We start from the raw sequence: 12,252 nt of genomic DNA on the forward strand, positions 1-12,252 counted from the left end.
CAAAATAGGGAAACTCAGTGTATTGGGGTTCTGTTCATTGTCCCATCACATTATCCAGCACTGTCTGAGAAGTATATCATTACATCCCAAATGAGCATTCCAGGAGAACATCAGAAATACACAGAATGCTTTTAATATAAATAAATATTTTTTAAAAGTGATTCAGAGAAGAGGAAACAAGTATTTTAAGGAGCCAGATAATCCCTTCCTGGTGAGTTTCTGACCCCCTTAGAAATAACAAAAACAAGTTTTAATTTAGTTCCAAACTCAACTTTGCTTTCTCAAAATGTTTGTCTTTAAACCAAACGATGCAGGCACTTATTCACACCAAGCAAACGATTAGGAGTGCACACAAACTATAATTCATGGCACCAGTTCCTGAATAAACATTACAAACATCACAATATGCATCTCATTAGTTTCCCATATGAAAACCATACATAAATTTTTGGTAATTAGTAGCTTCATTTTCACACTTATTTTGCTGAGCACAATATATTGATTAATTTGTAAACAGTTACATAACTTCTAGGAAAGGAATAAATATTTATAAGTAACTTCCATAAAAAGTTACTTTGGCACTTCTCAGCGTAGTGTTCATGTAAATGTCTTCCTCCTACATGCACAGGCACTGCACATTTCCATTCCAAGCACCCCTTGGGCAGCCATTCAGACAACACAAAGGAAATGTGCAGCTGACATTAATGTCTCAGGCTGCGAAACTTGGGTTTTCTTAGGCTGAGCATAGGTTGTTTGATGGTAGGTTTGTTCTCAAAGAGCATTGCTTCGTTTTCTGTGGTTGGAAATCTGTTCTGGTATATCAGAGGGTATTCCTTCTGGAACTAGAAAATACACAAGAAAACATTAAATCAGACTCCACCAAAAAAAAGCAACAAAAACACATGCAAGCCAGCTATGCGGGATGCAAGCAAGAATCACTGCATACAGATACACATCAGCAGGAAGAGCAATGCTATCAGTTTGTGAAGTACCTCTGCTGTGACACTTGACCAGCAGCCCTTTGTGCTTATGAGCTCAACTGATAAACAATGAATGAGAAGTTCTGTCAGACCTTCATCTTCTGTTGAAGTGAGAAAACTCATTTTATTCTCATGGTTTTCAACTGTTGTAACCAGCATAGCCCTTCCAACAGACACCACACCATCCCATTTCCAACCAGTGACTGCCTGCCCTTATCTCCATTTGAAATGGCAGTTGCTTGTGATGATGCTGAACAATTGCATAAAAGTTAACACAGCTTATTGCTTCTGTCACCAACTATTTAATTCTGAACGGTATGACCAGTGTTTACCCTATAAGTAAGACTTAGTAGTCACCATTTGAAGACATGCTGTCAATATGGGTATTTTGTTTATGCTTGGATGGCTGTCTTTCAAAAAAAATCGCAGTGATGGACACGTTTCACCAAATAGAAGTTAAGACTGAGAAGGTTTCTGGAGGCATTCTCTCAAGAGATAACTACTTCAGAGAGGTTATTTTTCAGTTCCTGCAGAGACAGGGATGGACAGAAATGTCTGGCTTCGGAGATATTTTGGTTTTATCCTTTGTTTTCTTTTGAAAGGTTGATTGGGAGTCTTAAGTAGAATTCACAGCCTGCTGAAAATTATTACATCATTTGTAATTTTGATGCAAGTTGGATGTAACCCCTTAGGAAGTGGCATGCATTTGGCTTTTTCTAATTCAAAGCATCAAAACTGTATCCTCACTGCAAGGAGCTGAGATTTATCACACTGCTCACTATCTCAGCACAGCCAGCACGACTACAATACAGCTATCCTACAGAGTTTAACACAACCGCCGATAAAACATGGCTCTTACAGTATAAGCTGTTTTTGGATTTTGTGGGAACTCACAAAAATGTGAGCATATACTTCAGGTTTTACTATTAGACTACTTTAGTTTATTTCCTTCCTTCCTGCTTCACCTGCTCTAAGTGCTGCCACGCATCACTTCTTACTGCTTGCTCACTCAGAAGTTTAGGTTTAAATCAACTGTAATTAACTACTCTTCTTTACATGCAGGAAGCTTCCATGAACTTGAACAACAGGCCAGGCTTCTGAAGTTTGGTCCTGGAAAAATTAAGCTCCCAGCACACATATGGAAGTCAGCGTTGCAGAGGCTGGTGGAAGGGACATCAGAACAAACATGCTTGCTTTGAAAAGCTGCTTTTTCAAATTTGAGTCACAAGACTTGCTTAAGAGATTCTAGGACAAGTACAATACTATTCAATTGCTCAGAAACACTTGCCAAAGGTTTTCTTAAAAAGAAAAAAACCTCCAGTATTAAATCCTGCCAGAATTGCTGCACTTCAGCTTTAGTATTAGGCAACACGTTAGTAGGCCATAGGAATGCCAGATAATCTTGAGCAATATACACGTTACAAAACAAAGCTAATTTCACAGAAAAGAATGCTTCAGAGTTGTGAATAGATTGAGTTGAACCTTTTAAAGGAGAAAAAAAGCCACTACTTTTGTCTCTTTTTGTCTCTCCTCTTAACTTTATACTCATTTATGTCATTCTAATGACAATCTGTGTAGTCAGTACAACACCTTATTTAATAGAGAGCATCTTAAAAGTTTCCTGCTGTTTTGGATCACTGAACATCACTGTTGCTAGACTGTGTAAAATAGCATTTGATGCTCTGTTCTTAAAATAGTGGGGTTTTTTCAGTTGTATGGTATGATTCTAAACAGCAGACTTAGTGCTCCTTGTAAAACAGGCATTTTCTCTATAGTCTGCTCATGGCTCTGATAATGGTGTCTCATGACTGAGCTCTTCTCCTCACATGAAGTGTTTTCAGAATTGCTTAAATATCCAGTAAGTTCCTCACCTGTTTTAACTTTTTCTTTTTTTCTTTCACAGATAAGTTCTTATCTTTGATTATGTTCTCTAACAGCTCTGCCACAGCAGCTTGAGAGGTAGAAACCTTTTGTTCTTCAAACTCCTGAGGGGTTATTTGTTCACAGTATGAATAGGTTGGTAATATGGCACAGATTTCTTCACCTGGATATTTGCACTGAAATTAAAAAAAAAAATAAAAAAAAATATCAAAGAAAGGGTCTTCTAAAGTCACATGATGTCCTGTTTTGGTAAGAAGCTACCATATTTAACATCCAAGCATATTAACTTACAGCCACATCACAAATTGCAAGGGGTTATAAAGTAGCCGATGCCTATGATTGCACCAACAGCTTAATACAAGTTTGCATTTATTATACTGTGGCTTTATTTGCAGTTCTCATCCAGCCCATATAAGTAACACACACTCCACAGTCAGCAAAGGTACTTAAAATTCTGTTATGCCACTAACCTGAGCCACCTTCATGTATTCTAGGTGATCTTGCACTGCAACCTGCAGGTAAGTTGGTACTTTAAATATTTCCTGTTGATGGTCCATTAGAAATGAGACTAATCGTGTAGAAAGTAGCTCATCAAGATCTACTTCTTCTGCACAGCATAACACACATCGAGAAAAAGTCTGTATCATCTAGAAGTATTTAGCAGATCGTTAGTATGTGCAATTGAGGGATTTGTCTTCCACTCCACACTGTGGCACAATGAATTCTCCAATGACTACTTTCATTGCATTCTCTCTTGTCCATGCTGACTGGTCAAGAGAGGAGGAAAACTGGTTATTTCAGATGAAAAAAGAAACCCACAAAATACTGTTCAGTACAGAAGAGTACAAGTCTTACAGTAATATATTTTAAGAAATATATTTTGAAGATGGTAATAAGTCCTCCCCCCAGTAGAAAAATGTACCTATTCTATTAGCTGTCCTGAGCCACTGGGATGCCAGAAGGTTAGGCTGACTCTAAAGCTGTTCAAGGTGTAATGCATATCAGCAATCAGTTTGAAATGGCTTTTAAAAACTTTATAGTTTTTTTTTTTTCCCCAGCTGTCAGCAGTCTTACTTCGCATGTGCAGATAATGCTCTTTAATCTTATTTGGTACAAGTATTACTAACAACTTGAATCATTCCAGTAAAAGCTTACTTTCAGACCTAGAAGCTAGCCTGTAAGCTTGCTAGGCAAAGTCTTTCTTCTTCTCTAGAATGGATTGTCTTAACTTCAACTACACAAACATTTAGCCCAAGAATGGTCATCCACAAACACCATTGCCAACATTTTTTAAATCTGAAACGGCAGTGGATTGAGAAATCAGACCAAACAATCATACCCAAGCTTTTGAGAAATTATTTCCCTCCTTCTTTCTTGCAAAAGCAACATCAGTATTTGCAACATATTAGTATGGATACAAGGAAATTCTTGCCACAAGTTAGATTTTTGTAAACGTTTTAGAGATCAAAGATCTGTCCGTCAATCACTATTTAATTACAGTAAGTCAGTGACACTTGAGTCCTGATTACTGCTAGTATCCTCAGCATTCCTTCAGCAATATTTTTAAACCATGGGTACACAGCAGTCACAGTTGTCTTACCAAAGAACGTGTGCTCATGGCATCGTGCAGCTGTGGCATATCGACGTTCTCACTGATCCGAGAGATCATTCGCATCAGGAGCTGCATCTTCCTGCGGTTTGGTGGTGGAAGCAGCAGACAGCATATCTGTAGTGCTTCAACTGCAATCCTTTCTAAGTGAGGTTGAAGGAGATCTACAAGTTGATTGTAATACAGTTGTCATTAAGACTTGAACAAGCTTTCTGGATTTTTATTCAGTAAAATAATTGCCCCCCCTCCAATGAAGAGGATCTGTGTTTCAGTTTCACGATCCATGTTTCATTTTCATAGCAGTCAATCAGCTGTAACACTGTAGATCAATGTTACATGCTTTTTTTTGTGTGTGCGGATCCCCAGTTCACTTCATTATTATAAACTGCTTGTGCAATTAAGGCCATAGTAAATTGAGATAACACCCTAATGCTATTTCTGAGAGCATTCCCAGAAAGCACATTTCAAAGATTGTAAAAACACATCCCCAAAAGGCAGGTCTGTGCGAGTTCTCCTTCAGACGGTGTTGAGGTCAGAAGCATCATTGCTTACCTGTACAGAAATGATCTGACATCCAATTTGAGAAGCCAAAGATAACACTACTATTTGTTAACAGAGCTATGAAAATAGTTTTAAACGCTACAACTTCACAACTCTTTTAAGTCCTTATGTTAAATAGATATTAAAAAAAACTAGTAACCATGTCGAAGAAAGTAAGGAAGCAGAGATTAGTTAGTCAACACAGTAAGCCAATACAACATGCTTTGTAAAGCCATCTTACTTTGCGTGCCAGTCAACACATAAGAGTGAGTGAAAGAGCATTCTGAAAGTTCTATGGTACTTCTGCAGAGTCTCTTACTGACGGTGATGTCAGAAACCTCAGTCCTGATGCCCACTGAAGTAGCCACTGAGGTATTTGGTCTTCCTTGCCCACAAAGCTGAGACCTCGGCTTTACTGTGATTTCAGCAATTGGGACATTGATGCTAGTGCAACTTCTGGAGCTCCTGCTCCCAAGTAAACCCTGAGACCTGCATATTTGCTTTGATTTAAGATTTTCTTTAAATAGCTCTCTATCCTGAAGAATTGGGGCAGACACTCTTTTTGAACCATCAGTTTGTTTTTGGAATGTGTTTTCAAAACCAAACTCCAACACGGAATCAGTCTTAGACACACATGGTAGCCATTGTTTCTCATTTCTTGTGCTCAAGACATTAGTTTTCCTGAGGGAATCCAATTCTCCTTTATTATGTACTCTCGAGGCAGTGTTTCCAATTCTCTCCAAAGAGTAACATCTTGTCTTAAATGTTAGGGATAGATCTTGTTCATTCCTGAAACCTGAAAGATTCTGACAACTTCCTCCTATGAGATTGTCTGCACTGCCTTGTTTACTTGCCAGCTTATGCTGCTGCAATTTCTTTGCACGTTGTGTCTGATCAGCTAACTCTTCTGAAGATGACTTCCAGGAAGCTTCATAATCCTCCTTTATTTCCTTTGGCTCTTTGCGAAGTAGACTTAGAAGAAGACATTCAGTTGATTTGAAAGAGTTCAAGTGAGGAATTTTTGAAGACTGTGGGTCACGGGTCTCATCTCGGACAGAATGTTTTCCACTGCATGTATTTGGAATTGTGATGAAGCCACACATAACTATCAGAAAATGAAATATAAATTAAGATGCAAGTGGTATGAAAGCAAACAAGTTCAGAAAGAAACGTAGTTGCTAACTGAACAGGACAACAAATAAGACACTGAGTAGTTAGTAAAATAAGGAAAAAAAAAAAAAAAGAGCTCAATCCCCAAGCAATCAATTGCAACCAACATGCAAGAATAAAGAATGCCAACAGACTGCAAAAGTGAGGGACAAAGATGAGCATGTGCTTTTAAATTGCTGTTACTGAACATCTAGAAAGTTATCTCAGATGGTAATTTGCACAGAATGAGATACAATTGCATTTCAATTAATGATGTAATACAGAATGATAGCATTGAAGACAAGCCTCAGATTCAAGCTGCCGTACAGATTAATGGGGTCATGGTTCACTTTGAGTTACAGATATATTCTTCCCCCCAGGTGATATGAACTTATAACTTGCCCTGTTATTCCTAAATTCATACATACCCAAAATATTAACAAAAAGTTCATAGTACTCAAAAGTAAGCAATGGTTCAGGGAGATTGACAAAATAATCAGCAACTGTTCTGAAGACATCCCGTTCAAACCCACTGTACGTTGGCTGGCTCATATCATTATTTCTAGGCCCTAAAAAGAGGTGAAGAAAGGAAATTCAGCATTTATTAATAAATAAATGGTGTAAATAGAATTGTGAAAGCTTGTTCCTGTAGGAATAACTGTTTCACAAGAGAAGAACCATGCCAGCAATATACATGTAATTTGTTTAGTTCAGCACTACATCATTTGTAAGCAGAAGCAACGTAAAATATTTTCAGTATCCACTGAGGAGTTCTGCTCATTTTCAACAGGCTGTTCTGCCCCACTACAGTAAGTCAAAACTCATTTATGCCCTTTATATATTCCTCATCAAAACAGTCACAAATGCTTAATATTTTCCTTCATCTCTGAACTACAATAATGCCGACCTTCCCAGAATTTGAAAATGAAATTTGCAATTGATCTTAACATGCCAGAGTATTTCACTTTCAACCCTCACTGTAAGTTTCTGGAACTTAAAAGCTCTTCCATTACTTACAATACGCGAGGCACTTCATAGCTGACAACACCCAGTGAGGGAGGTCTTCTAAAATAAATAAGTGCATTAGTTATACAGATTACTAAAGACTTAATACAAACAATAACAGGTAGGTTTTAAAAACAGTCAACATAGTAGACTCAATTTAAAGCTAATTTTAAATATTACTATGCATATGTACTTGCAAATTAATGTAATACACCTACAAAACCTCCCAGACAAGCATACTGAAGTGTATTCTAATTTAGAGAAGGAAACGTAAAAGCCTCACTATGAAATCTATTGCCATAGTTAATTACTACCTTTGTTGTAATTACACAACCCAGAAACTTTAAGCAAAGCTATGAAAAATCTTACCTGATTTGTTCTGCAAAATAACAACACCATGTTTGCTTGTGTGTGTCATATTGTATATGACATGCTCAGGAACTATCTGTGTTGGCTGCAAAACTTCTTCCAAGGATGGGAGGCCTAAGATGGTTTGCAAACTGTAGAGAGGAAGAAAATGGATGCTGTTTAGGAAGTCTGTTATTAAAATAACCATACCCAAAAATCAGGATCTTAGCATCTATTCAAACAAGAGTTGCTTGGTAAGTTGATTTGCAGTTTAACGAAATCTCTCTTACAGAAGAAGAGTTCGATGGCATGCTTATTCTTGAGACAAGCACCGAAAAACAATGAACAGGAGAAGAACGAACAGCTGTTGGGTTAAAATATAACTCAACACAAGTGATAAGTTTCTTAAGCAAAAGAACTAATGTTAGAAAATACGTTGGAAAGCATATATTAATAATAGTCAAAATATTCACTTCTATTCTTAAAAAATTCGAGAATTTGCAAGTCAAACCCTTCACTGGGCTGACATAAAGAGAATGCATAGGCACAGGAAGGGAAGGAACTTTTTGCAGTTTCTTTCTTACTGTATTAGAATGATATTTCTCCAGGTTTCTTGCACATATTCCTGGCTCACTTCCTTCCTGCACAGTGCATCTTCTTCATTTTCTGCTGTTTTATCCAGCTTTGTTTTCTCCACATTATCCTGAAAGTGAGTGGTTTATGCATGTTATACTGAACGAAAAGAAGCCTCTAAGAGAAACAAACAGGAGCCTTTGGGAAGAATATTAAATTCCAAAATACAATTCAGCAAAGAACCTTACCCACGTCAGCACTGAAATTAAGCATATGCACTTCGAAAGCCAAAAGCAACACTATGCATAGGCCTAATGCAAGCCCTTCAGGAGACAGTAATTTAAAGGGCAGAAACACATCAAATTTAAGTATATTATTCAGCAAAGAGTCTGTCTTTAGGACCATGAAGTATGTGCACACACTAACCTGAAAAAAAAAGTAAATGGCCAAATACATTCAATTTTCTCTCAAAAAGCAAGCAGAACAGTTAGCAAATTTGTGCCTTTTATTTGTCCTAAATGAAAACAAACAAACAAAAAGTTCCACTGAGAACATATCGTGCTGCTCATTTCTAGAGCTCTACCTCTCAGCATTCCCAATGTTGTGTTACAGCTGTGCCTATGTTACATACCTTACATTTCTGCATATTTCACATATAGGAATTCTGCTTGAATATTTATCAGTTGTTTAATACGATATTTTTGTACACACAAGACAAATAGCACACATAATCAAAACACTTCGTTACAAAACAGAACTGCATTTTTCTATCAAACCTATATAAATGTTCTATCCTGCTGTCTAGAAGGACCTACTGACCTATTCCTGCACTCACATGGGAATGTGGCACAACTGCCTCCCTAGAGGATGACTGCTACCAGGCAGTATGGGCTCTTTGCTTTGTTTTTAAATGACAAAGGAGATATTTGGTAATGAAGATTAGGTAAGAAACGTGTTACTACCAGAGGTGTCAGCAATTGGTGTTTTTTCAGAGTTCTCCTTGATAGATGTGGCAGCTTAAGAAGTCTATCTTTAGAGAAGGTTTGTAAGTTTTCATTTTGGCGACATGGAGCTGGTAGAGGTTTAACTGGAGAGGTTGAAGGAAACCTGGAGTTAACAGGAAAGACATTAAGTGCATTTAGAATACATAAAAAAACATAAGCAGTCATTTACCTGAAGCCACAGCTTACCAGCATGATGTGGTAAGATTCTGAGAAGATTTGGGGAATTCAAAGTGCTGATTTTTTTTCCTTAGAACACTGATTAACATAATCATTTTATAAGATATACTTCAGGCTATTCTCAATTCCAAAGTCAAGCTGGAGATGGCTGAGCTGTTTATACAGCACTGAGATCAGACTCAGAAGTGAGGCCATCAGTACTGCAGCACAGAACTACTGGAATAAGTTTGCTTTGGATCCCCTCTGAAGCCCTTCCATGTAACACCCACGTCAAGGAAAAAACCAGACAGACAGAAGCACGAGCACAGCCTTCAGCAGGCAGGATATATACCCAAGTTGAGGAAAATTCTGCTAATGACTTTAATGACTTAAATGATGACTTTTGGCTCAGCTGGACAACCCGAAGTGAGGTGTTTTTTTAAATAACTCTGAACACTGAATAAGATTCTCCAGTTAAATCCCTCCCCACTGCTTCCCATTGCAGTACCTGTACAGCGCACCATTGTCTTCTAAGTTCTCTGCCCCCCACCTTCCTTTAATATCTTCAATTACGTGATTCTTGAGGAACTTCCTTAGCAGCTGGACGGTCTGCTGCCTGCTCACTTCGGGCCCAAAGTTACTGCTGCTCCTCAGTACTTCGTGCAGCCAATCTGCAGCTTCCGAGGCCGTGAAACAGCTGCCGTGCTTCTTGAAGTGCTGCCTGTGCGTCCTTAGCGGCATGCCGGCTCGGAAGTACCGGGTGATTTCATTCCACTGCACGGGACACAAAACGACGAGGGACAGAAGGTTAGAGCTGAAAGATGGCAACAACAAACGGATAGAACAGAGCGGGAGGAACAATCGTAGGAGCAAAATCAGGTTGATGTGTTAACAAATAGCAACGCTCACAGTGCATCACTTAACAGAGACGCGATAGCGGCGCTCGGCATCTGAGGAGCGGCTGTCGGGAAGGAGGGGGCGGGCCCTAAAGCAGGGTCTGTTGTGATAGGGCAGGGAGGGGGGTTTAATCCAGAAAAGGGGAGATTTGGGTCAGGTCGAAGGAGAATGCCCTGTACGCCAAGGGCGGCGAGGCAGTGCGCAGGGTGCGCATAGGGGCGGCGGTGCCCCATCGCTGCAGGCACCCGGGGGTGGGGATGGGGCTCTGAGCACCGGTGGAGCTGCGCTGTCCCTGCAGCTGCGGGGAGTGGGACCAGCGGGCCTTTAAAGGGCCCTTCCAACAGCTGCGATGCTACAGACAAACCCGAGCGTGCCATCCTCGCGCAGAGGGACCCCCAGCAATGCAGCATCTCCCCCCCGCAGCCACGACAGAGGCCCGTAAGGCCCACAGGCAGGCCGGAGCTCGAGAGCCCGGCCGGCAGCCCCCCTCCCCGTGCTCACCAGCTCAGTGGCGCGGTAGGGCCCCGGCGCTGCCGGGCGGCGCTCCATCGCTGACCCCGGGGCGCCCACCCAGACGCGGCCCAACCGCCGCACGGTTTGAATTTGCTGCGCGGCCGCTGATTGGGCGAGCGGGGCGAGCGCGTGCCGAGAGCGGGCTGGCTGCAGCGCCGCCTCAAGGCGGAGGCGGGAACGGCACCTCCCCTCAGAGGGCGGTGCCTGGGGCGGAGGGGCGGTGCGCGCAGCCGGGCGGCGTGGGTTGCTCCTCCTCGTTCGTGGGGCGACGGTTTAGGCAGCCCTAGGGTATCGGACCTCTCCCGTCCACCTCACAGGGCGGTATCTCAGCTAGCGTGACGGGAAGCTGAAGGAAGGAAAAGCCCTAAACCAGCAAACGCTGCAACTGCGTAGCTTGCCCCGTCCACTGAGCACGCCCGTCCGTCTCCTGGGGCCGCAATTACATATCATAAGCGCCTTTAGAGACACTTTTCGTCATCCCCAGCTTTTAATGACTGCCCTCCTGCTCGTGTTGCTTACAAAACCACCTGGTGAGCGGTTGCCAAGTTCAAAGCGGCGCTGGTTTCTGCAGCGACCGGGCTGTGAGGCTGCTCGGGAGCGCACATCGATGTACCGAGCGTCCCGGGGAGATCTCCGGTGAATCCCGCACGAAGCCATGGGAGCAGCCCTGCCTGCACTGACTGCGTCCCGTACTCCCCCTGTTGGCTCATTCGAAAGCATGCAATGTTTGCTGTATTTGTCAAAGTTAGATCGAGTGAAGAGACTTCGGAGGCACCTCTGGGAAGCCCAGCGACAGGGAGGACTGGGAAACACCGCAGTCCTGATGTGAGCCGTGCTGTGCTGCGAGAGCCGGCGGTGCTGTGGTCAGTGTCCTCGGAGATGAAGACTGGAGTTCCTCCCGCTGTTACAGCTCAGTCTGAAGCCCGCTGCTGCCTGTAGGTTTCCCTGCTTGGAGAAAAACGGCTGCGCAGAGGCAGATATTCTGTATTTCTATCACTGCGCGGTCTTAGAGTGATGAGCTTGCTGGGAAATAGAAGCAGTCTTTTAGAATGACAAAATACTTCTGGGTCACTAGAATTATTCTTAAAGCCAGCTTTATGAGTTCACGGTGAGATTTCCTTATGTTTCACATGGTTTTTTGTCCTTTTTCTCATTAGAGAGGCATACAAATACTGGCCCGGCCGAGCTGCAGGAGGGCATCGGGGCAACTCCCCACACATGAAGCTCTGCCAAGCACACGAGGTAAAGATATGAGAAAAGAGAGGGCTGTTCCCTTTCCCCTCAGCCTCCTTCACAACTGTTTGATGTTGGTATTGTCTGCCACTGGTTGCAGTAGAAAGTAAAGCAGAAATGAGTGGAGTTCATCTAAAATGTCAAGGTTGTGGCTGTCCCTCTGGCTCATTTGTTGCTGTGTGTTATGGCACACAGGAGGTGTGAGCTGTAAGTCTTTGTTTTACTGCTTTTAAACATAGGAACAAAGCTAATTAGAAGCTCTTACTATTGATCTGCTGATGTTTAGTGCAGCTGAATTAATATCCCTGCTTATATATATGTAATTTTAGGTAGAATCTCAGAATTGTGTAGTTTGGAGATGACA

The 12,252-nt window shown here is 41.6% G+C and overlaps 2 protein-coding genes across 4 annotated transcripts in view; one reads left to right on the forward strand and one right to left on the reverse strand.

The window, feature by feature from the left end:
- Positions 1–120: 120 nt before the first annotated feature.
- DEPDC1 (DEP domain containing 1) lies at positions 121–10,714 on the reverse strand. Of its 3 annotated transcripts, none has more exons than NM_001389355.2 (12): positions 10,644–10,714; positions 9,754–10,019; positions 9,048–9,192; positions 8,097–8,215; positions 7,534–7,664; positions 7,177–7,221; positions 6,588–6,728; positions 5,252–6,115; positions 4,462–4,634; positions 3,332–3,508; positions 2,852–3,037; positions 121–842 (listed from the first exon to the last, which is right to left on the reverse strand). In NM_001389355.2, exons 1-12 carry the CDS (start codon positions 10,689–10,691, stop codon positions 702–704), a joined length of 2,436 nt encoding a protein of 811 aa, NP_001376284.1. In that variant the 5' UTR covers positions 10,692–10,714; the 3' UTR covers positions 121–701. The 3 variants fall into 3 exon arrangements, with proteins under 3 accessions (NP_001376284.1, NP_001376283.1, NP_001012946.1); NM_001389354.2 differs by having other exon boundaries at positions 7,177–7,224; NM_001012928.3 differs by lacking the exon at positions 5,252–6,115 and having other exon boundaries at positions 7,177–7,224.
- Positions 10,715–10,854: 140 nt separating this feature from the next.
- LRRC7 (leucine rich repeat containing 7) overlaps positions 10,855–12,252 on the forward strand; it is a 194,877-nt gene continuing 193,479 nt past the window's right edge. Inside the window, exons 1-2 of the mRNA XM_015291088.4 lie at positions 10,855–11,590; positions 11,813–11,897. The gene's annotated coding sequence lies outside the window, so the exon portion shown is untranslated. The remainder of the gene's footprint in view (positions 11,591–11,812; positions 11,898–12,252) is intronic.

The sequence above is a fragment of the Gallus gallus genome, chromosome 8 (genome assembly GCF_016699485.2).
Source record: "Gallus gallus isolate bGalGal1 chromosome 8, bGalGal1.mat.broiler.GRCg7b, whole genome shotgun sequence".
NCBI classification, from domain to species: Eukaryota; Metazoa; Chordata; class Aves; order Galliformes; family Phasianidae; genus Gallus; species Gallus gallus.